This window comes from Perna viridis, chromosome 7, assembly GCF_037379345.1.
Source record: "Perna viridis isolate PV_CMFRI_1.1 ecotype Kerala chromosome 7, ASM3737934v1, whole genome shotgun sequence".
NCBI lineage: Eukaryota > Metazoa > Mollusca > Bivalvia > Mytilida > Mytilidae > Perna > Perna viridis.
In genome coordinates, this window is record NC_142451.1 from 35,766,937 (window position 1) to 35,793,145 (window position 26,209).

The 26,209-nt window shown below is 30.8% G+C and overlaps 1 protein-coding gene across 4 annotated transcripts in view; it reads right to left on the reverse strand.

The window, feature by feature from the left end:
* Positions 1-26,209, reverse strand: part of LOC148612473 (centrosomal protein of 70 kDa-like) — a 46,404-nt gene that overhangs the window by 6,752 nt on the left and 13,443 nt on the right. For 2 of the 4 annotated variants that reach the window (XM_088593948.1, XM_088593949.1), the window contains exons 8-18: positions 25,770-25,838; positions 24,193-24,280; positions 21,342-21,430; positions 19,074-19,151; positions 18,504-18,615; positions 15,117-15,215; positions 14,515-14,676; positions 13,123-13,263; positions 12,471-12,642; positions 11,658-11,772; positions 11,187-11,266 (exon numbers count right to left, since the gene is read on the reverse strand). In XM_088593948.1, the coding sequence (XP_088450074.1) occupies positions 11,187-11,266; positions 11,658-11,772; positions 12,471-12,642; positions 13,123-13,263; positions 14,515-14,676; positions 15,117-15,215; positions 18,504-18,615; positions 19,074-19,151; positions 21,342-21,430; positions 24,193-24,280; positions 25,770-25,838 (1,205 nt within the window). Of the gene's footprint in view, positions 1-4,669; positions 4,793-11,186; positions 11,267-11,657; positions 11,773-12,470; positions 12,643-13,122; positions 13,264-14,514; positions 14,677-15,116; positions 15,216-18,503; positions 18,616-19,073; positions 19,152-21,341; positions 21,431-24,192; positions 24,281-25,769; positions 25,839-26,209 lie in introns of all 4 variants that reach the window. The other 2 variants (XR_015924417.1, XM_088593950.1) reach the window with 2 other exon arrangements.

Here is a 26,209-nt window from a genome sequence, read left to right on the forward strand (position 1 = left end):
GTGACTTTTCATTCTGTATTGTCAACTTTCCTTATCTGAGGCAACATCCTTCCAGCACCTGCATATTGAGTTTTCATTTCACAACTCATGTTGTGCCACACTCGACTTCTAACAATAAGGCTTCTGGAACAGGGATATGTTGCTGCAAGTTTAAAGTCATCACTACAGAAGTTTTATGGTTGTCATCATGAACTTGTGGATCATTACCGGTGTATCAATCTACACCATGTCATCATGAACACTTGGATCATTACCGGTGTATCAATCTACACCATGTCATCATGAACTCGTGGATCGTTACCGGTGTATCCATCTACATCATGTCATCATGAACACTTGGATCATTACCAGTGTATCCATCTACACCAGGATAACCTATTAGTTCATAGTTTTCCTTCCTTCTTTTCTCTACCTCCAACGACTTTTTATGATGAACTCAGTCTTCTAGAAAAGTAGAGGAAGCTTACCCTGCTGGTGTACCTGGACCGTGCTCCCAATTTTTTAGAAGTCTGAGTTGCTCAATTACTTTTATTTCTGTGTATTATTTTGGTAAGTGGTATCCTTCATTTATGAACAAATTTGTCATACTTCAGACAAGTAACATGCCAATGATGTACCTACTTGTTTGTTTACTAGTTATATAGACGTTTTCAATATATTAACTCATTACAACTAATCATTGAGAGGATGATACATAGCATGATTTACTTCTATTTATTGACTACAAATGAATAGATCAAAAACCTTTCTAAAAAGATAAAATGTCATAAAAGTTCTACCATTTGTAGTATATCAATAATGTCATGTCACACGTGCTATATAAAATTCCATTAAATTCCCTTGAGTGGTTTAGAAGGAGTTTTACTTCCAAACATGTAAAACTATTCAGTTGGATCATCTCCCTTTGGAGTCATATTCCTTTATGCACATCTACATATGATGCTAAGCATTCCAATAAGATTTCATCAAAATCCCTTGAGCAGTTAAGGGGGTTGCTTTTTCAAAGCTTTTACATGTAAATCCCTAAGGTAGATTTTCTCCCTTCAGATTCATGCACATCTAGATCTGATGCCCAACCTATATATAAAAATTTCACCAAATTCCCTTGAGTGCTTTAGGAGGAGTTTGGCTTACAAGAAATGTGGACAGACCAAGGGACTGACAGACAGATAAGGAGATCCCTATTTATCCCCCCACCCCAAAAGGCTGGGGGATAATTAAAAATACTATTTTGCATACCAACATTCCATACATATACAACTATCTAAATTGGAAATGAGACAAAGTGATAACCCCACACTCAGCATGGACACATTTGTTCAGCCAAAACACCAAAAAATAGAATTGACCTTGAAAAAAATTTGTGTCTGGGAGACACAATGATGCCCTCGCACATGAAAGATTTATCGACTGACACTAATGCAACACAATAAAAAAACAATTTTTCACTGAGCTGCTAAGCTAATAAGTACATTTTCACAGATGGAAAGAAACTCCTAGACAAAACTGCCTTTTTCCTAAAAAAAATCTACTGAAAAGATGTTAAATTTCTTACGACAACTTATCACTTTAGATTTTGAACAAGTATAAAATTGACCAATCTACTTAGCAGTTCAATCAAGAAAGGGGGGGTCTATTAATTCTGAAAAGGTTCCAGGCTATCATTTGCTCATTCTGGCCAAATTTTTTTTATGAATTCAACATAATTTTCCAATAAGGCAGTTCCAACACCAAAAACTTTCCTCCCTAAATCCACCACTGCCAACTAGATGAAATCTATATCATCAGATATATGAGCAATCAAAAACCTTTTGCAAAAAATGTAAAGATCAGGGCTTTGATACCACCACTTCAAAATAAATCATAACTACAAAGCAGAAGCAGAAAAAATAGTATCGACTTTTCCTTTCATCATTAAGTCAGTGTTTACTCATAAATAATATTTTTTAATGCTGGGTTTTAAAGAGAAACCCAGGATATGTATAATCATACAGGAAGGCAAAGTTAAAGAATCAATGCTAAGAGAAATTGATATTTCATCATTCAGTTGTACAAATTAACAAAGAAAGAGTAAAAGGTGTTAAAAGTTTTTATCATAGTATTAAACCAAAGCCAATGATTTCTGACAAGCTGTTGACTCCAAACCCATCATCTCTTATCAATCTTGTAGCCAATAATAAACTGACTTTCTATTTTTTGTGGAGAACTAGTAAATCATGGAGCTTATATTATCACAGTACATTGTATTCTAAGGTAGTATTTGAAAACGCCTGACGATGAAATGCCACAAAATAAAGATTTCCAGAGTGTTGCTAACAGAAATATACTGAATGTCCCAAGTCAATAACAAAATTTTTAAAAATTACTGGTAAAAGGTAAATAAAAAATTATATGATCAAGGACTGAAATTCAAATCTAAACACTATTATCAGTAATATATACAAACAGATAAACAACAAAACATTCCAAATAATTTGAAGAAAAAAATTTATGGAAAAGATACAGTTCTGGGCTGTAACTCTAAATTTATCCCATCGAACTAAAATTGAAGTTGGTTAATACCTCATCTAAATCTATCAACAAACTGAGATAATCAAGTCAATATCCCAAACATCTTCTAAAAAAATCAATAAAATTGACGATTTCATGAAAAACTCAAAGTGCAAAAGAAATTATTAGGTAACTCATCTCCATCTCCCAAGTTAGTCACTTACAAAACCAGTCCAGACATCTAAATAATGCAGGATGACAGACTGATCTAAAACTTTATTGACTTGATTAACAGAACCTATAACCATCATAAAGTTCAATGTTCAAAGTACTTTATTTGCAAAAACAACATTGATGATAAAGTACATAGATACATGTATGGACATACAATAAGAGTTTATATCATGAACAATTATATCATTATACATGTAGCAAGTGATCATTCATATGATAGTGTAAACAGACCATGGAAGCAGAGAAACTACACATTGTTATCCAGCATAGGAGGATCTTATAAAGTGATCAATATAGAGATTTATCCTATTACAAATAAGACACTAACGTTCCTTCACATTACAGCTGGCAAGATCATGAAATTTATTTATCCCAAACCTTTACAAAAATAACTGAAAAAAATCAATATTAGAGCATACACATAAGCAACAATTTTCTGCTATATTTCAAACATTAAAAGGTTGAAGAACATTTACAGGTGAAATTGGCCCCTTATTTTCTATTGATGTTTGAATAACAGCAAACTTTAACTTGCTGAACAAAAGTATTAAACCTAAAGTTTAATTGCTGGTATTCATAACTTATCTACATTTATAACCATTGGTAAAAAAAGCTGATTTTATTAAATGTTACAAAACAAGAAGTAAATTACCCATTCCACATGAAATAAAAGTGTCTGTGCCAATGAAGACTAATGTCATTTTTTAATATTCTACAGAGTTTTTCATCAGAATTCATGGAATAACCATTTTGTATCAAATTTAAGTTATTTTTGCAAAAACTAGTTTTGAACTATATTCGTCTTGTCATTACTGTACAAGAACTAATAAAAGAATTCTAACATAACAATTTTGTTGTATTGCATTAAGTCCTAAACGAAAGTACAGATTGGCAACATTCTATAACCATGAATAGTAATTCAGCCTAGAAGGACAAAAACATCCCTTGGCATACCTAGTACTTTACCTGCCATCAAAGTTACATCAAACTCCACTGAACAGTTTAGGAGGAGTTGTGCTTACCAGGTATATTTTCAGAAAGAGGGACAAAAAGACAGACAAAAACTGACAATTGGAGATTCCAATTTATCCACCAAACTTTGTTAGAAGGGGGTTAAATGAAATTCTGTACACTTTAAAGTACAGTAGAAGATATAAATGAGCTCTTTAAAAATATCTGATCATTGTCATGTCTACCAGCAGGAATATTCCTGTGACATTGTTTGATAGGTTTGTCTCTTAGCATGACATTTAAAATGACAGAAGTATTACATCAATACTAGCTGTATGTAATAATCTTCACTTGTGATCAAACCCTGTACATCGCTGATGTATACCCCTGCATTAAAAATCAATTTACATCAACTAAGTTCAAAAGTTCATAATCAGATTTATTGTATATTGATAGTTTATTGTAGTAATACTGGTATAGGATCAGATTTATTTTTTCTTCATTCCCTTGTCAATATATCAGAAATATATCTTGATACGAAACATAATATGTCTTTCCACATTCTGTGTCCATATTTGGTGCTTCAGAAAAAATGGAACACAAAATGTAGTTCTAAAAAAGTAAGCCACTTGCATTCAACTTAACAGAAGAACAGTTTAACATTTTAAAACTGATAATACATTTATCACAATCAAATGAGAAAATGAAACAACAGGCAATGAACATTAATAGTTAACTTTCATTGTCTGAACTACAGTAAGCATAAGAAAACAAGTCATTTTAAACTGTTTTTAGCATTAATAATCTTTTTTTTACAGTTTTTAATTATACCCAATTTCATTACAATAGTACTTTTACAGATTGTTTACATGACAGGGGTAATTTATAATGGTGACAGATGCTGCATACATAATATTCTTCACTTATGAACAGGGCTATATAGGGCTTACATCAATTAGTTTATCAAGTACAATTTACCTATTAAAATACCTACATAAAACATACATGCACATCAACATGTGTTTATGTCTAAGGAGTCCTGCAAACAGGATCTTTATTTATGATGTATAACATCCTTCAGGTTCAAAGTGGACATATTCCATGAAATCATTAGTGTCTGTTGAAGAGAATAGTCCTCTTAAGTACAGGATGTGCAGATTAAAAAAACAATAGGTCTCTTCTAATAAATTATTCTTTAGTTAATCAACATCTAAAGTACATAAGCACTATAAGAAATTGAACAGTATAGCCTTTACCAGATATGATTGATTGACAGATTGGTTTTTATTGCCCAAGCAGCTATATTTCAGCTATATCTGGGTGATGAACATAAAATGGATAATAAAATGAAAATGAAATGATGATGAAATGAGAAATGGGATAGGACAACAAGGATTAAAGGGTCCACAAATTTTGATAGCCACTGGAAAGACAAAGAGGGGGTAGAGTCATGCAATTTAGCCTCCTGTGCAGGGTGCGAAAGTTCCTACTATCGAACACCACAGCAGGGTTCTTTAATGTGTGAGGAACATAGCATTTTTTCCCATAAGGTTCACCACTATGGTTTGCGGTAAGGCTTCCCATATAATGGCCTAACGACTCCAGTATCCCATTCCCCATCGGAGGCAAACAACCCAGTTGCTCTGTGAGCAGGGCACCAGGTTCTGAGCAATATTTAAGTCGCCTTTTATGACAAGCTTAGCACTCCTGTGGGCCTATTCTTTTGACTGAGAAACTCGGTGGGTGTTTCAAGAAATGCAGAGGATGCTTACCCTACTGGTGCACCTGGTCCATGTTCTCAGTTTTTAGTGGAGTCCAAGCTCATTTGCTTTTGTTACTTTGTACGTGTTATTTTAGTTACTTAATGTTCATTGTTGTATATGTCTGTCTTCCATGCTTGGTCTTTGTCCCTGGATTACTTTCTTTTGATTTCTGCTAGAAACTTGGTTCCCTTGATTACTCTTTGACACCCAGACCCATTTTACTAAGATATGTATGGCTCAACAAATGTATGAATGAAGTTAAACATTGCCTCCTAAGCAGAGTGTGATAATATAGGGTATGTAAGTCTAATCATGTGATCCCGTGATTTCACAAGAATGGGTCCTAGTCTACCATTCAAAAGCATGGAGATTTGTCATTTATAGAGCTTTGAGTTAAGTGTTAAGGGCAAAAATCTTTCTGTGTAAAAAATCCCAATAAAAATGACAAATAAATATTTCTACATAATAAATGTAGTAAGAAAAAAAACATAAACTAGAAGATTTTGCATTGTTATACAGAGTTTCGAGTACCCGGAAGTAAACAATAAAACATAAATCAGTCTTCGGTTTTCAATACGTTCTACATTGGAAATTCCGGTAAAGAAAATGAAACTAGAACGAGACTTACATACCCTATTGTAAAAGCTAAGTAGGTAATAAGGGTTTACAGAAAAGGATGGTTAGAAGAAAGGTCTCAACACAAGTCATGTAAAACTGTCTATAGGATGTGGATACCCCCAACTATCTCTGAAACATTAACAAATGGCACCCAGGAGCCTGAATCACATCACACACCTGGTTCATTTTTTCTTTTCAAGGGCAAAGACTCAAACAAGGAGACACCTGACAACTTTGACCCAATGTAGTCTTGAGTAAAACTTTTTATGCTAAAGCAGGAAGGTCACATATATTTTCCAATATCTGCTATAGTTTATAAGATATATGTAGAAATTGGTGACTTAACCTCTCTGATCTAAAAATAGTAATGGTGGCCATGTTTTATGCTTGATCTACATAATTGATATTTTTTAAGTAGATACCAAGTTTGGTTATACTGTGAAAGTACCTTTATTCATGGATATCAGTTTTCATGGACAGCAGACAAATCGTTGGTTGGTGGATTCTAAAATTTACAGTTTGACATTTCCCACGGTACAAATAAATGGAAAATATGTATTTTGTCAGAAATTTAAAATTGTGGTTTGAGTCAACCACGTGATCCACAAAAATTAGTACCCCACTAATATAAGTACTTTCACAGCAATCCATTGAGTGGTTTCAGAGGAGAAGATTTTTAAAGGAAAGTTAATAACAGATAACAACAAAGATAATGGATGCCAAGTGATGACAAAAGCTCACATAGCCTTCTAACCTACGTGAGCTAAAAATGAGATAAATGTTGCACTAAATTCACCAAATTAACAATGATTTATACTTAAGCTTCAATAAATCAATAACAAAAAACCTATCCCATAAATTTTCAATTCAAGCTTTAAACGATTCCAACTAAACAAAAGTCATCAATATTTATGTGAAAAAATGTAGGACAGATGCATACATGTCTGTATAGACAGCAGTAAAACTTAGTGACCCAAACACCTGAAAGCAGGGAAAGGAATGGAAAAAAATAATGCATTCAAGAACCAAAAAAAAAATGTTTAAAATACAGGGGGAAAAATCCAGTTTACACACCTAACCTTATCAGAAAGATTACAAAAATCTTATAAATTGATTAATACATTATTTTTGTTTTGGTCTGATTTTTTTTTTTGGGGGGGGGGCTTTATTAGCAGTACTTATATGACACATTTTATCTGTAGGTGGTGTTGCTAGGTTCAAAATAGTATTGCTTATTTACAAGCCAATGCACTGATATAATAATAGCTCTGTCTGCAAACATTTAAATTTTTATAAACAATCATTTTAAAGACAGAATGTATTCAGCAATCTCAGGGATAAAAATATCTACTTTTGCATACAACAATATTTAAATACATGTGAAGTTAGGGAGCTAATATTTCTCAGCATTTTCAATTACATTCTTTAACATTCATATATTATTTTTGTTAAACAGTTAATTGAAATGTTGTTTTGGTCCCTTTTGGTCCTTAACTCAAAGTCCAGATAATTTTTGGGGTCAACCTACCAATATGACCCTAAGTGTCATGAACTTTTTTCTAATTACTGTTTACAATCATTACATTTAGTATTATATACAGTTAATTTCTATTGCCATTATCTCAAATTAACTGTCCCAACTTGCCACAATAAATCATACCTATATAAACCTTCTGTCAAAAAATCAAGTGGCTAATGTGACAAGTAGATAAAGAAAACTGTTAAAAAATATTTGACAAACTGACAAGAATAAAAACAGAATACCTCCTGTAATATACAAGTACATGTAAAAACATGTGATCTGAATGATTCCAACTGTTAGCAACAGTCTCTCAAAACAGAAATGCCTTTATTAGTAATTCTTCAGACTGGAAATGAAATATGCTAATCTACCTTAACAAAACACAACAAATTTTAAGGAAGATGATTGTAACTGAAATGATGCATGTATATATTTATAAGGTTTTGTTATACAAAAGAAAAAAAAGTTAAAGAAAAACAACTCTTAGCTTTTCTATTTCTGTAACATTGTCTTTCAACTTAAATTTTATTAAATCATATATTTAACACCAGTATATTTTTTTGTACACAATCTTTAATAGTGGATCAATATGAAGGCACATAGCCAATGTCTGGACAGATTAAACAAGTTTGTCATCATTTTGTAATAATGAAATTTGTTATATAATAAAAAAAAATTGTTGTAAGGGGTGTGTGGGAAAGCTATGTAATTTTAATTATGTACACATCCAAGGATAACTTATCTAGACTTTATTTAAGAAACTGTAGATGTTTTTTAGTTTTGTAATTTTTTTTGGTAAATATTTTTTTTCCATTTTTGCTAACACAGACAAAAAATTTCTTGTCAATATTAGTGTGTCATTCTATTACATGATGAACATGATGAAATTATTTAAACCTAATTAACCATCCATATCAGTAAGCAGATATCCTTTGATTGGTTTATCATTTATTTTCGAAATATCAGTGACAGATTCCATATTTACAATAAACACCTACAATGTCATTCTATAGTGATTACTTCATTGTCAACATAAATTAAATCCTCCATTGAGATCCCGATCTGATCAGTCTTGTTACGAAGGAGGGTATTTCATCATAATTACTATCAATCTATGATTTCATGTTTTCAAAGATGTTTTTTAAATTGTTCTTGAAGTGTTGCGAAGAATGTCAAATCTTACAGCTTATTGCTCATGTCAACACATTGTACAATATCAAACTTCAATTCAAAAGAAAAAAGTTTTCTTTTTTGAGTCAGTGTGGCCATACTCTCACAATAATAAAAAACATAAATAACAGTTACTTTATTTGTTTGTTTTATTGTGATTATGTTTTATTGCTATGAAAACATATCACTCTTTCATTAATTATACATTTCCACCTTTCAATGCTTGTGGAAAAAATTTTCCCTCTTGACATTTTAAATTTGACATAACCGATGATCAATACATGTAATTATTAATCCCCGGGATCAATATATACCTCACTGTATCAGAAAATTTGGTAAAAGCAAATTCCCTAAATTCTTCTAAATTCATACAAATTAAAATTACGGTACACCTATCAATAGCCAACTATACAAGAAATAGTAACAGCAATAAAATGTCTCAAAAACAAAAATCGCCTTGACTAGACAACTTGAATGCAGTATTGTTTAAGGGTGCACTATACAGTTACATTTAGGCACACTTTTTTGACCCGGTCAATTTTTGTGAAACTTAAAATTAAAAGTTGAAATTTGGTGGAAATATTGTTTAAATGTAGTTAAGCATTTATACATAGACAGATGTAATATATGTAATGGTAAACAGGTGTAATTTAAATGAAGAATGTTATCAGGAATGTTTTTGTACCCTACTATATTAGGTTTTCTCTCCAGCATCAGATGGCTGATTTTCAAAATACCTTATTTTGCATAAACTTTTGGAACTAAAATTGATAGAGAATGAGGTGCCTGATATTTTATAAAACATAGTATTTGGCTGTTAGTTTTGGAAAGGCACCCCTGATTTGAATTAAAACTCAGTAATATCTTTTTCAGTATGTTACCATGGCTACTAGATTTTATAACAATAATCACTAAATTACTTATAAATGACTTGAACCTCCACACTAAGGATTACAAAAATATGGACTTTTTTATGACAAAACACTTGAAATTTCTGTGCAGACTGTCTCAAAACAGCTTTGTTTCAACAAAATGAGACAAAATTTTCTTAACTGACCTAACTGTATAGTACTACCTAAGAAAGGTAATAACTGCAATAAATGGTGAGATATCATTTTTCTATCCATACTGAGCAAGGTCCTAGCCAAAATCATCATCAGTAAAGTACAGATAAGGACTGTAGAAGCAGAAATAAAAGGCATGGACTTTACATGGGGAACTGTCAAGAGAATGGCCAAAGATAAGCAAAAGTGCAGAATCTTTGTTGCTGCCAAGCCGGCTTATTGGGCCGTAGGTAAGTATCAACTGTTCCATTCAGTCCCTGCAAGTAGGATCTGAACAAAAAGTAGAATGGAGTGTTGTTACATCCTATATGCAGTGACCGAGTGAAACAATTGATAGGTCTAATTTTCAAAAAAATTGGCTACAAGTGTATGTGTGTTCTCTATAATCGACTTTATTTGTATACAGAATTGGACTTTTTGACTTGTATATAAAATATGGTAATGTTAAACACAAGAATAAGAAAAAAGCTGTCTATTTGTCATAATATTCTGATTTGATTTCCAAATTTTAGTGGTTGATCTCCATAAAATGACAAATAAATTATTGAGATAAACTGTGATCCAATAACTATAATTGGTTATAGGCTTTCTTACTTGTTTCCAAGCAACATTTTTTGCCAGTTTGTTGCAATGCTAAATCCTATATGCATTGAGTTTCATGTAATTTTTTTTTAATTTATTCTAAATTGACTCAGTATTGAGTACTTTGAGAAGTGTAATCATGATGTGGCAAATCGAATCACAAAAAAAAAATAATACTTTACAGTGATCTCAGTTTTATAAATCATTTAAAAAATTTCTAAAAAAAGAAGTTGTATTGCATAACATCATATGACACCCCAAACAAAAATAATGTTACACTTGCATAGTTCATTCAAAAATAAAGCATAAGACAAAAATAATTTTTAAGTACAGAACCAGAGAATACCCCCAACAGCTCCACTTCAAGGGCACTTAAAACTATTCAACCATTATGTTGGATTATCCAAATTTGGAGGAATCTGACACAGTTATTTTCTTTCATGCATATCTAAATAAGATATCTAACTATCATCACAATTCAATAAGTGGTTTAGGAGGAGTTGTGCTGACATGATATGAGGGGACAGACAGACAGGGTGATTTCTATATACCGTAAGCATATTTTTTGTGGTTGCTTATTTTCACAGATAAGTGTACATATTTGCTGGTATCAATTGTAGTGATTTCAAAAAATGATAAGTGTTATATTGTGTTAAAAATCAATTTTGTGGGTACCTTTTTCATGCTTTTTCTGTCCATCACGAAAATTAATATTTTTACAGTAACTCAAAGCTCTGATTGTGGTGGATATAATGACAGAAACCTTCTTGATAAGAGGTAAATGTGACTAACCTAAAATTTCAAATAACTTTCTCATGACATCCTGAAATGCTGGGAAAAATGAATTATGCTCCTCTAATCTTCTTATTACCCTAGAAAAAAACATACAATACAAAAAAAATAATTATGGCATATCTTTATTACAAATAAAGCTTAATGCTTTGGTAAAGTGGTAAGTGCATCACAAAATAAAACCAGATATCTATGTTTAAATCTTTGACAAGGTGGCATGAAACTGGAAAAGAACTTTTTGTACTTCAATATAAAAAATCAACAGCATTTATACCATAAGCCTGAAAATCAATATTAGTCTCATAAGGATGAATTGATAAATGGCTTCACAGGCAATAAATTCTGGTAAAAGTCAATGCTTACAAAGTCTGGTATGATGCAATACTCATAACTCTGGAAAAAAGCAATGCTTACAAAATCTGCAATGAGGCTTTTACATTTAAATTAAAGGCCAAAAAAGAAAGAACTTACCCCTCTAAATCTTCTGTTTGTAGTAAAGCTTTGAGTTGTTTGCTTGTTGTGTTATTATGTGAACTACATAAACGTCCAACTGTATCTACTATATCTGATGACTTACAATCAGATTCTGAAATTATACAACAATATGTAATGGGTAAACCATTTGTAAATATGATATCAGTAACCAGACATTTATCATCAAAACCGACAGATTAAAGTAAAATATTGTAAATCCAACATATATTACAGTGTCCAAAGGTACTCTAGTATAGCAGAGTTTTTGTACATCAGAAAGACATGAACAAAACTGAAAATGCAATTATCTAAATTCAACAAGTAAACTACGAAATTCTTTCTAAAACTAGAAAGAAATATTTAATTCAGAAGTAATTGCTTGCCGTATGTTATTTTAAACCAAAATACAATTTTCAAATTTGTTTCTAATACAATATATTGAGAAAATCAGCAGGGTAAAGCATTCTTTATAAATTAAATTGTTGACCTTTGGACAAAGTTATATCTTTAACACATACATTTTTACAAATCTACAGTAGACAAAATACAGTTTAGGAATTACATTATTGTAACAAAAATTTGCTTTTGTAATTCTATTTTAGCATATAAAAAAAAAAACCCTAACTCACTTTAATACCATCTGACTAAATTACTGGCTGGAAAACAATTATTGTACACTATTATTCCTATTTACCTAAACATACAACTTTCTAAAGGAATAAAGAATTTTGTACATAATGAACTTCCTTATTAAGCCTGCTACAGAATAAACATGATTTAGGGCTACTGAATAGAACTAGCTAAACCTACCTAAACCTAATAAATTCCTTAGAGTATTAAGTACATTGTGGACTTCCCCAAGTTTGCTGTAGATGTCATTCATTCGAGGGTAAACACCAGCCATGGATGGCACATCAAACAAAGTCTGGAAATGTTGAACAATGCTTTCCAATACAGACCGTGAAGGATGCTCTTTACCATCCTGAAAAAAGGTCATCAAAATATGTACCAAAATATGGGTTATGTTTTCTCTTTACAGATCTCATAATTTTATACAATAGATAATGTTCAGATAGATCAATTAATATGAGATATTGCATACTTAAGTAAGCCCAATAAAGGTTCAATTCCAAAAAATACTTTATAACACAGAATACTGAAGTTTTATACAGCGAAATTAAATTATATTAAACTACAAGTAGATAAGAACTATTTCTTAAATAACTTAAACAATAAATGTACAAGTTTAATTGTTTATTGCTTGGTATCTCGAGGATGACTGTCTCATTGGTAATAATGTCACATCTCCTATTTTTCTATTAGTTTCAATGAACAACATACAATCTTCCCTTTTTTTTGAATAGGGTCCACAAATCTTGTTCATACACTAAAACACAGAATTTAAGAGCTACACAAAGTTAAGCTTGCCTTTCCATAAATGTCAGTATATTTTATGAATTACCTTGTCTTTTGTAATACCATCATCATACACAAGTTTATCTACAGCTGTAATGATCTTAGCCACTGTTGGTTCAGCACCTAATCTAATCTTCAACCAGGGGGCCACTCTCTCTCCTAGTTTGTTGACTGATATTGACAATTCCTATATGAACAAAGATTAAGAACAGAAAATTATTAGAAGAATCAACTTTTTTTACATCAAGCATGAAATCTGTGAGTCCTATGTTTTGATTTGAAAGACTGGGTAGTCCTTCAAAAATTGAATTTGCATATGGTGAGTTCATTCAAATTCGTCTGTGTCCAGAGTAAAATATGTACACACTGATATTATGTATAATCAGTATTGAAAATTAGTAAGTCCATTATGAATGACAAACTCAATATCACAACTCTGCATAGATTATGAACTTTATTGAATAGTCATAACTACATTAGATCTGTTGTATTTTATTAAATATTGTGTCCCTGAACCAGCCAATTAATACCTGACCCACACTACCTAGTCAATAGGAATTTGTTAATAGTCGGCGTCACATAAATAACATACTGTTAAAATTTGAATAAAAATATTTTCTACGACTTTATTGACACCTACCGTCGTTTAAATTGTCTTCAATGACTTGCTCATTCGTTTAGCCAAACGGCTTCTCCCTAAACATTGAATCGTTAAATTCCGGTCAGATTTTAATTCTAGGTGCCAATATTTACATTGTAAAAAGTCGGCCATGTTTACAGAGATCGGGTTGCTAGGAGATGTTGTTTACGTTTAAATGGTTTGTTCAAAAACCGAAGAACCCAGAATGCACTTCGGCATTATTCGGATATCTCGGATTTATTTTACGCGAACAACGTACAATACCGAGAAGTTGATCAAGCAAACGATTGTCGTCCAGTAAAAACCAACATGGCGGATATTAGTATGGGATTTTCCCGTAAGGATTTGTTACGCATGATTTAAGCTAATAAGCGACTTGTTTTTGAGAAACTGTTTGGCTAAACGAATGAGCAAGTCATTTAAGACAATTTAAATGACGGTTGGTGTCAATAAAGTCGTAGAAAATATTTTTATTCAAATTTTAACAGTATGTTATTTATGTGACGCCGAGTATAGTTCTTTTATTGACCCTTAATTGGTGATTTGTGTATTTCGTAATCACATGTTTGTCTTATGAGTGATTGTAATACAATATATTCAGTAAGGACCAATAAAATTTTGCACTCGAATTTGTAAAACTTATTTTGAAATCTTCTCTACTTTCACCAAAATGTTAATATTGGGGTATTTGGACTCATGGACTTTTCCAAAAACCTTTGCTCTGCTACTATAGTATTTTCAAATGAAGCCAACAGACACTTAAGTTTCTCACTACCACCACCATTCCTCAGTCAATACCTGCAAAGATTCTTCATCATCTTTCCAGCTTTGAATGGTAGACATAGCTAACTGAAGATTCTTTGAACTCAGAGAACATTTCTTCCGAGAAGGACTCTTTGATCTGCCTTTGCTGGAGTTCAAATCATCTGCATTGGTCATTTCTGTTACATTTCTACAAAACTGTTTAAACAATATCATGTGAATGTTTCTGTAGAGAGTAGCTTTTTTTATAGTTAGACACCTTCATCACTTAAATGCAATTAGTCCTAAAATCTACATAATCTGGACAATTCAACCAAATTTGACGTATTATTCTAAATCAAAATACCTTCACTTGATTCAAATCTGTACATGTCATTTCAAACAAGAAAATGGAGTTTGGCAAAACCAAAAGTATGAAAAAAACCCTATATTTCAGTTTCCATTATATGTATACAAGTAACCAAAGCCGAGTTTGAGGTATGAAATCATTCTGGCTAATAAAACTGATAATGTAACGATAATTAATTGTAGACAAATAAACAGACACAAGGATTGCAGTATAACCCCTCTTCCTTTACAAGAATGGGTATAAGAATGATACATGAATAAAGCTATGGATGAATTGCTGTACTTTGTACCTGTTCGTACTGCAAGGCTGTCTCCAATCTGTCATTAAATTTCTGTACTCTGGGAACAACATCTTCCAAGTCATCAGCATCTAATTCTGCTGCTACATCCTATTTGTTAAAACAAAACAATCACTAAAACAATAAGCATCTTATGAGGGGGTGTGTGTGAATGTAGATTTGAAATTTATTTCTCTTTGCTTGCTGTTGTTGTATATTATGTTATTTGATGTTCATTAATGACTGAGTGTGTAAAAGTTTTGTCTATGAATGTCAGGAGACTGTATTCAAACAAGAAAAAAAGAACTGATGTATTTGATTGGTTAAAAAGTAAAAATGCAACAATTTTTTGTTTACAAGAAACACATTGTACAAATGAAATAGAAAAAAATGGGAAGATGAGTGGGGTTCAAAATGTTTTTTTAGTAATTGTGATAGTAAAAGTGCAGGTGTTTGTGTTATGTTTAATAAATGTTGTAACATTGATGTTAATGATTTTAGTACTGACAAAAATGGTAGATATATTGTATTAGATCTTTCTGTCAAAGATCATAAATTCACATTAGTAAATTTATATGGTTATAACTCTGACTAACCACAAATTTTTTGTGAAATGTTGCACAAAATTACAAGTAATAAAAATTCTAGTGTCATTCTCTGTGGAGATTGGAATTTTGTGCAAGATAAACATTTAGACACTTTTAATATTCTTCACGATAGACACCCTAATTGTCGTCAACAGGTTGAAGAAATTATTGAAACGTTTAATTTAGTTGACCCATGGAGATTATGTTATCCTACAGAGCATAAATTTACTTGATAGTCTGATGAAAATGTAAAAGGTATAGATATCAAAGGGAAAGAATCCCTTATAAGTCAATATGCAGATGATACTTTTTTGACATTAGATGGGAAAGAGATTTCTCTAAGAGAATCTCTTAATATTTTTGAAAAATTTTATCGTATATCAGGTCTTAAAATGAACACACAGAAAACTAGAGCTGTGTGGATAGGTAGTAAGCGTTTCTCTGATGAAGTCTTGTGTCAAGACAAAGCTTTAATATTGGTCTTCATCTAATTTTAAGGTTTTAGGCATTGAGTTTTCTTTACACATGCAAGACATGGTTGGAATTAATTTTAAACAGAAAATTAAAGATGTCACCAAAGTTTTGAAGTGTTGGCAACACAGGAAATTAACACTGCTTGGTAAAATTACAGTTGTTAAGTCTCTTGCATTGTCTAAACTTGTACATTTGTTCACCTCATTGCCAAACTTGCCAAAACATATGATTGATGATCTTAATAAATTATTTTTTAATTTTATCTGGGATGGAAAACCAGATAGAATAAAAAGAAATACTTTAATTGGTGACTTTGACATGGGAGGCCTAAAAATGGTTCACCTAGAATCTTTTAATGCATATCTTAAAGTGACATGGGTTAAAAGATTCATTGAAAATACAATTGGTAGTTGGCAGAATGTAGCTAAAGCTGAGCTTGAACATGTTGGTGGTGACCGAGTATTTGCTTTAGAAAAAGAAAAACGTAAAGAATTGGCACAACAAGTTGTTAATCCTTTTTGGAGAGATGTTTTGCTAGGATTACATTTAGCAAAGCATGATACACTGATTGATGTTCAAAATATTTCGTCCCTGGATATTCTCAATTTTATCCCTGTAAATGAGATTTCTTATTTCTGTGGATGGGAATCTTGTGGTATTAAAAATCTAAGTGATCTCATTGACAGGAATACTACCTCGTTTTACAGTTTTGAACAATTGAGAGATGTTTACGGGATTAGAAATTTCTTAAAATATTATGGTATTTTAGCAAAAATACCTCCAATTATGAAAACTCATTTAGTACAAAATATGCCCGACTTTAATTTTGTAAACTTTCCATGTTGTAATGGCTTTTTGGAAAAAATAAGAACTAGCAATTGTATTAAATATATATATAGAGATATTGTTAAAGGTTTTTGTGAGGAGCCATCCCACAAGTACCAAGCTTGGGAAAACATTTTTGATTGTGATGATATTGACTGGTCAAGTCATTTTAAGTTAATGAAATTGTGCAAAAATCCATATACCGGTATGATGATTTTTCAGTATAAAATTATCCATAGAATCATTCCAACTAACACTTTTTTGTATAAAATTAGAATAAAAAATACAAAACTATGTACATTTTGTAAATCATGTGATGAGACTATAGAACACTTGTTTTATGATTGTAGTTTTACAAAACAAATTTATATAGAACTATTTAGAAGACTTAATAAGTTTTATCAAGATCATATGTTAGATAAAAAGCAGATATTATTAGGTTATATAGGAGAGTCTTTACTTTTAAATACTTTATTGATTATAACCAAAAACTATATTTATAAGTGTAAATTAGATGAAATATTGCCTACTATATATGGGTTGAAAAATAGAATAAAGAGGTACATGAATTTGGAAATGTATATTGCTGTTAAAAACAAAAGCTTAGAAAAAGCTGAAAAGTTTTGGTCCCCTTTACATATTATTTTTGATTAGATATTTATAATTTTTCCTCATGTTATTTTACATTCAATAACAACAGCAGCAAGCTTAGTCTTTTCAATTTGTTTAAAATTGCATTTATTTAATAGATTTTTTTTTCTATAAACAAAAATAAGAGTGTGAGAGTTGTGTTTGTGTGAGAGCTTTATTGTGATAAATGCTTTTTGAATGATTTGTTTAATATATTTAATTTATAAAATCATATATAGTCTTTTCACAAATTAATTGCATTTCTTTTCTATTTGCCATGGTCAGGTGGCAAATGGAACTTTGTTATAAATGCCTGACTATATGAAAATAAAAAAAAAAAAAAAATCTTATGAGGGGGCTTTTTAATACTTATAGATGTTTATTTTCACAAGCAAACTGTATTTATAATAATGTAAGTAGTAAAGAATTTTTTTATGTCTATATACAGAGTCACCATGAGATAATGTTTACATATGTATAAATGTAGATATTTGCCCTGAGATACTGTCTACACATGTCTAGATGTAGATATTTACCATGGGGTACTACCTACACATGTCTAGATGTAAATATTTACCACGAGGTACTACCTACACATGTATAGATGTAGATATTTACCACGAGGTACTACCTACACATGTATAGATGGAGATATTTACCCCGAGATACTGCCTACACATCTACAGGTTGATATTTACCTTGACTGTGTCTACACATGTCTAGATGTAGATATTGTCTTCACATGTCTAGAAGTACATATTTACCATGGATACTGCCTACACAAAACTTAATGTAGATATTTACCATGAGATACTGCCTACACATAACTAGATGTAGATCTTTACCATGGATACTGCCTACATTTCTAGAAATAGATAATTACCCTGAGGTACTGTCTACACATGTCTAGAGGTAGATATTCTAAATCTTCTAACTTAGTGCTGTATTTCTTTCTTTGTCTAAATGGATCTTTTTTGTCCTGTTCTCCTGGGATACTGAAAAAAAAATGTTTCAAAATGAACGAATGCAGTATTACTACAGTTTAATGTATTAATTATCTGACTTTTTCCAGATACTGTAAATTTTTTGAGAGACAAAGTTTGGCACTCTTGAACCTGAAATTAATATTCTAATGTACAAGTACAACCAAGATGCAGTATTACTACAGTTTATTGTATTAATTATCTGACTTTTTTCCTGATATTTTTGTTGTTAATACAATTAAAGACTACCAAACGTTTATATTACAAATGCCAAATTTACCTTTTTTAATCAATATGTCTTTTTCATACATTACTTTAAATTGGAACTCAAACTAGTACAATAAAACTTGTGTAATTAACTTTCTAATCATTTTCATCACTTCTTCAACTACAGTCTATACTTAAAACAGTATTACTAGTTGAATGTTGAATACTTCTTCATTTATATTTCAGTCTTATTTAAAACATACCCTATATTATGGACTGCTAACAACTTTTCTAGTTTCTTAACTCTCTGCTGTATAATTCTGTAATCTGTTATTTCTGGTCTTGAAATGAAGAAAAATAGATCACATCAAAATGTACAGTTAAATGAATAGCAAATAATTATACACAATAGAATATTAATTTCAGGTTAAAGAAAGCCAAACTTTGTCTCTCAATAAATTGACAGTAGTTGTTACACATAATTATTATATAGATATCAGTAATTTACTAAATGTTCCAGGTGTAAAAAAACTGATAATTCACACTGTGAAGTAAATTCAGTAATTTCACGCTCGCACTTTCTCCCGCCAAAACTTCAAAACACAAATATCAATCTGCCGTTCACAAAATATAAAATTCATACTAAAAATAGTAATGAATCTATATAATAAATAGGATTATCAGTTGGTTATTGTGAATAACCAAAATATGATTACTCGTGCCAAGAATGCATAAAGATTTAACTCGTGCACGGAACAAGTTCCACACACCCATTAAATCTAGGCATTCTTCGGCATTCATGATCCTATTTTGGTTATTCACTCTTATTCAAAATTAATTATCCTATTAAGAATACTTCATACAAAACCTTCTTTGTAGACAAGAAGAGTATAAATCATCAAAATAAATTATAAATACAGACTACATAAACAAAAATTAAACAAAATATAGTCACTTTCTGATAAACAAGAAGCATAAAAAGTTGGTCATTTTAGAAAACCAGAAAAAACTATATAATGTTCAATGTCTATACATGGAAATTATGACATCAGTCACATTTTTCTTTTAGAAAAACAGTCTTCAATTTATTGATCACTGTTAATGTCTAGTGGAACTACCTGTTGTATTGATGATTACTGAAATTATTTTGGAAGGATAAAAAAGTCTTAAAAATTGAATTTACTTATAGTAAGTCCATTAACATATATGTATCTTGTTATGTTGTTGATTTGTATAATTAGTAAACCCTATTATCATGACAAAATACAAATCATTGACAGAAGAAAAGATACCATATTATCATTTAATCTTACAGAAAAGTGAACCCAGTGATTTTTCTAGCACTCGTCATTTTCACTAATGACGAAGGACTTTTCAGAATGATGAAGATAATCGAGTCTCATTTCGTCACCTGATATTCTGTGTAAACAATCTCGCCAATTTGCCAATTACACTAATCAGGCACTGCACATGGAGTAAATGTCGATCTCTTGACCACTCAAGTGTGAAAGTTCAAATGCCTGTAACAATTGCTGCTTTGAAAATTCCTTTACTTCTCATTAACTTTGTCTCTTAATGACATAAAAAGTAATTTATCATTTATTTTTGTACATCAAACTTTAGTGTAAACCAAATGTGGATAATTTTGTCACTACCCTGGTGTAACTACATTTTGTAGTTGCATGTCAGCATTATTTACCATCTTGAAGATATCATTTATGCTATCAATGAATTCCTCAGGGACCAATACTAAATATAACTGAAAAATAATGACATAAATTTGTCATTAACTCAGTCTGGTTCCCAAAAGCACAGTTGAAAATTGTGCTAAAAATAGAATCTCATGAGGTAACAATAGGTAAATACCTATTTGAAAATATTTATATCTGTCCAATGTAGCACTGGTGCATGTTAAGGCAGTTCTATATCTAAACTGTGTTAGATGTATTTTTGTGTTTCTACAAAGGGTGGTAATGCAGAAAACAATATTTTTTATATGAAATACATGTACATTTAAAACTATGCCAAGGATACACTTGTATGTCCCTGATCAATGTATAAGAGTGTAAAGGGATTTCTATTTTTGATGATTCTTAAAAGCTAGGGAGTTTCTTTTTTAATTAAATCTCAGGCATGCTATTTGGAATCCCTGGAAAACATGCTTCATGACAATGGAAAAAAAATTATGTGCTTTATTCATATGCAATGTACATGTACATTTAAGTTTTATTTAATGTCTTTACAAAGTGCTGTAAATAACAGATGATTCTGAAATATCTTATGCCAGATGCAAATACTACCGTAGTAAAAAAAATATACCATTAAAATGGTCCTCACTTTCTCACGTGAAAGTGACTAAAGCTTTCAAAATCCTGAAAAAAAACCTGGAAGCTGTACCTGATACAAAAGAATGTCGCAAGAACATTCAACAAGTGACTGGCAGCATCCAATCAGGTCTATTTATCGAAGTGATGCACATTAAAATTTTCTTTGTTCATATTAAATAAACATGCAGTTACATCTATACATACCTGGAACCCATCTCTAGTTTTACCAAATCTTTCTCATCTTGTAACTTTTTTATTCTATCATTTGCTTTTGTTAACTGTTTTTCATATGACTGAAATAATAAGACATCAAGGTAGTGGATTCATTCTATTGAAAATTGATGGTAATCCACATACTCAACAAAATGTTATTATCAAAGACAAAAAAATAACATATGACATGATTTGGCTGTCAGGAGCCTGAATCGCTCACCTGATTAAATTTTTGCCTTTCAAGGGCAATAACTCTAACAAGGAGTTGTCTGACAATTTTGACTCAGTAAGACTTTGGTAGGACTTATCATAAGGATCATTTCATTAATTAAAAGTTTATTTCTATCTATCATGTTTTCAAGATATTAGCCGAAACTAAAAAAAAATGTCATTTTTCACCTTTCAAGGGCAATAACTCTAACAAGGAGTTGTCCGACAACTTTGGTCCTGAACAGACTTTTGTAGGCCTTATAATAAGGATCATTTCAACAATTGAAAGAATTTGGCTAAACCAAACAGTTTTGGAAATATATATACATGAGAAAAACTTCTGACTGACCCCTTTGTTCCATTTTAGTTACACAGGCTATGTTTTCCGACAGATCAAAAACCCCCACAACAGATCTACAAGGAATACTCTAAGGAATATTCATACCAAGCTTGGTTCTAATTAGTCTGGTAGTTTCAGGGGAGATTTTTTATTTTTAAAAATAAGAATTAAATGTCTAAAAAAAGGCTATAACTCCGACATGGCTCAACAAATAAGGAGGAAAATTTGACCAGTGACAGATCATGCTAAACACTTTTACCTTGGCCAAAATTTGGCTGAAGTTAATTTTTATGAGGTATCTGAAAAACTTCTGTCTGACCCCTTTGTACTATTTTTAGTAACAACTGCCATGTTTCATGACAGATCAAAAATCTTTAATCACTTCTATGCAGAATACTAATTGGTTCATATTGGTCAAGTAATCTCAATGGAGAAAATTTTTAAAGAAAAAACATTAAAAAGAGCTAAAAAAAATGTCAACCAAAGTGCTGATAGCAGCGGCCCAGTGGTTTTTGATTCTTGTGAAAATTGTAGCAGGAACAAAATTTCAAATATTATATGATCTTAAATAAAATTGTGATCATACATTACATTTTAAATACTATTAAGAACTGTCCTTTTTCATTATGTATAAACTGAAAGTCAATCTATACTACTGATCCAACTTCACACATATTTATAAATTTTGTTCCCTTACATCTTTTTCCCCAATTATAAATTCATCAAGAAGTTAATGTGCATTTACATTCAAAAGCTATATTAACAGAGTATTTATCCTACATAACAATTATACTTTAATAAACCAATATCAGCTTAAGAAAATAATTTCCTAAATAGAACCATACACTTTTATCAATTTGAATTTTACTGTCAATTTTGCTTTGTTAAAATAATTCCTCTTCACTCCTGTTTATAAATAGTAAAATATTAATGATAAGATGGCAAATTTGAGTTATAAGTGTGTTAAATAAAACATTTAACACATTTTATCCTCCCTGACACATTACTGCAAGAAATTAATTCCCTAAATGAAAATTTATTACTAAATATCTTTCAAGGCCAAAAAAGAGTCCCTCCAATCTTGAGTTGAAATGAAGACTAGACCTTGATTTTATTTGCATAAATAATAGAATATTATTGAGCTGACAATTCGCAAGAAACATATTTACTTGTTATAAAAGAGGTATTGAATGATATAAAAGGAATTACATTTGGACTATATTTTTGTGTAGTGTTCATAAATAGTAGGGAAGTTCCAGTGATGGACCAGTGACATAAGGTATTTTGATCCTGAATGATCAAAAACCCCAAAAAAGGGAAATAACTCAATCATGGCTTAACAGATTAAAACGAAAAATTGAACTGTAGATAGATCTCATCATGCTGAACACTATTCCCTTGTCAGAATTTGGATAAACCCAATGGTCTTTGACATACATGTAAAAAAGCTTCTGTCTATTTTGAGTAACAGCAGCTTTGTTTATTGATGGATCAAAAATCCCCCCAAAATGCTATGCAGGAAACCAAAAGGAATATTCATACCAAGTCTGGTTCCAATTGGTCAAGTTGTGTCAGAGGAGAGGAAGTTTTGATTGTTAAAGACAATGCACAAAAAAGCATGTATTTAAAGACACAAGAATTACAGCAAAAACAAAACTGTTACATAAAACATGACATCAAGGTGAAATCCTGGAATGTAACACATCATCTTGAGGTTGTCAACAAGCTTAACATCGAAAACCTATTTTGAAAAACAAAAAGAGCCCAGACAATGTTTCTTATGGACAGATAGACCAACAGAATAATTGCAACAGGGCATCTGCCACTATTAGTTGTGGAGCCCTTATGACACTTCACCATGGTTGATATCCAACCAGAGATACAGATAAAGTCAGAGATACAGGTTTCACTAATCAAGAATTGTATATAGCATATGAAATGTGAAATTTGATTCAACAAAACAACTTTATTATTTGTATCAATTTAAAAGATGAAGAAGGATATCATGTGACATACAGTTTCCAAATGTAAAACTATTTTCGTACATATTTAGTTGGAACTAATTCTAAAAATATTAATGGTCTAAGACTAAGACTAAGAAATTTTATTTAAAGTTGGGTTTCAATATAACATAAAACATAAGCTCTGTAGATCTTTTAGCCGACATGGTCAAACTAAAATCACTAAAAAAATTAAGAATTTCCTTCATGGGCTTTTTTTTTTTGTGAAACCATGGAAACCATAGCCCATGACCCAAATTACCTATAGAAAGTAACATAGTGTTGACCTTACCCTGATGAGCGATTTCATGTTTGATGACATGCCAGATTCATAGACTGAATCTTCATCATATTTTCTGTTATCTCCCACTTCCTCTGATCTGTACATAAAAAACAAAGGATAGTTCAATTAAGTTCATGGATTCCTAAAATATGGTGCTAAACATTGAAGAAAGGCAGTAGATTAAAGGGTAAGAGCACAGATAAATAACATTTCTATTGTACCAAATGCTGTCTGTTTTTTTTATCATATTTATTTTCTCTAATATTCCTATCAGTAGTACATATGCAACAGTGATAATTTTTCATAATAATAATGATAAATGTTACTGAATACATTCATAATGTAGCAGATTATTTGTGAATGTCATGGGTGTCAAAATCTAATTTTTTCTGACCCTGATGAACTGATTTTTCATCACAAGTGTATCAGAATGCACTTAAAACATTTAATAAGAATTTAGGAATATCTCTTACTATTGATAGTTATTTTGGCCTTGATGTGTTAAATCTGCTATCAGGAAGAACCTTACACCATAAATGCATAATTTTATGATTTCATCTTACCAAAAATCAAAATTTCACAATTAATGCAGTGCCTATTTACGATAATTTTATAATTACATCTTACCAAAAGTCAAAATATCACAATTAATGCTGTGCATATTTGTTTTTTTATCAATTACTTTCTTTGTAAATCTAATTAATCAATAAAATTATCAAAAAAAAAACCCCCAATAATTAAACAAATCATTACAACTAAATAACTATCATTTTATGGACACCAGTACATATAACACAGAACGAAATACAAGATAAGTTTTTTCATAAAGTTAAGTTGGGTTTTTTTTTTATTCAGAACTGAATTACAAAAAATGTAAAAGCAGAACATTCAGTACAAGAACAATGAAACTTACATACATTTAAAAAAAAAAACAAGAAAACTTAAAAGTCATTTTTAAAATTCAGCACCCTTGCCTATTGTTCTGTTCTACTTAGTTAAAAGTTAATGACATAGAATTTAAACCAAACTATTGAGATTTCCCAGTCTATCTTTTTTATCCTGCAACCATCTTCTTACTAAACAAATACATGTTCAACAGAGCATGGCATGCAGCTATGGTGTTTTTTGTGATCTGTACATTTCCATTTAATTCATGCAACCTATAATTTGTCACAAATATTTTTTGTAAGATCATTAACAAGTCAACAATTTGACCATACTACACGAATCATGACATCAACACCATGTGTTGTAGATACCTGATTTACTATATATTCGATGTCACTTCAAGCCTATTTTCAATTTAATCGCAAACAAATAATAATAACTTTAACTAGTATTTAAGAAGATTTTTTTACTTTTGAATTGCAGGATAAAAATATATTAGTGAGTTGTAAAAAAGAAATCAGCCTCTACTAAATGTAGGAAAATGCTTGACTTTGTCTCATATATACTCCATTCTCCTAGCTTCAAAACAGATATAGACTACATCACAACACTTTTATATTGTATTAGAACTTGGGAAATTCAAACTTGTCATAACACTCTGCTCATCTATTTCTACAAAAGACACAACCAAAGCTTACTTATAAAACTCTAGCTCTTTTAGCAAACTACTAATCTGTTTCTCATAAGCATCAATAATATCAAGCAACCTGTAAAAAACAAAGCCACCAAAAAAAAAAACATTAATGCCTGTAACATATAATAGAAAGTGGACAGTCACAAGTATTTCCTTTGCTTAAGCTTCAACTCAGAAAAAAAGTATTCTTTAACACACTACTGTGCCTTTCTAGCTAAATACCTAGTAATGAGCTTTATAAAAAAAGTTCATTCAAGTATTTAAAGTTGACTAGTAGCAAATGTAAGCATGCTGTTCAACACAAAGTTAACTATCTATTCAGTTAAGTGCAAATTCAAAATTGTCTCTGAGCAGAATTAAAAAAGAAACTGCACAATGCATCTTTGTCATTATCATTTTCATCATTCAGAAACCTAAGATTCAAGAGTGCATTCTTGAAAAATA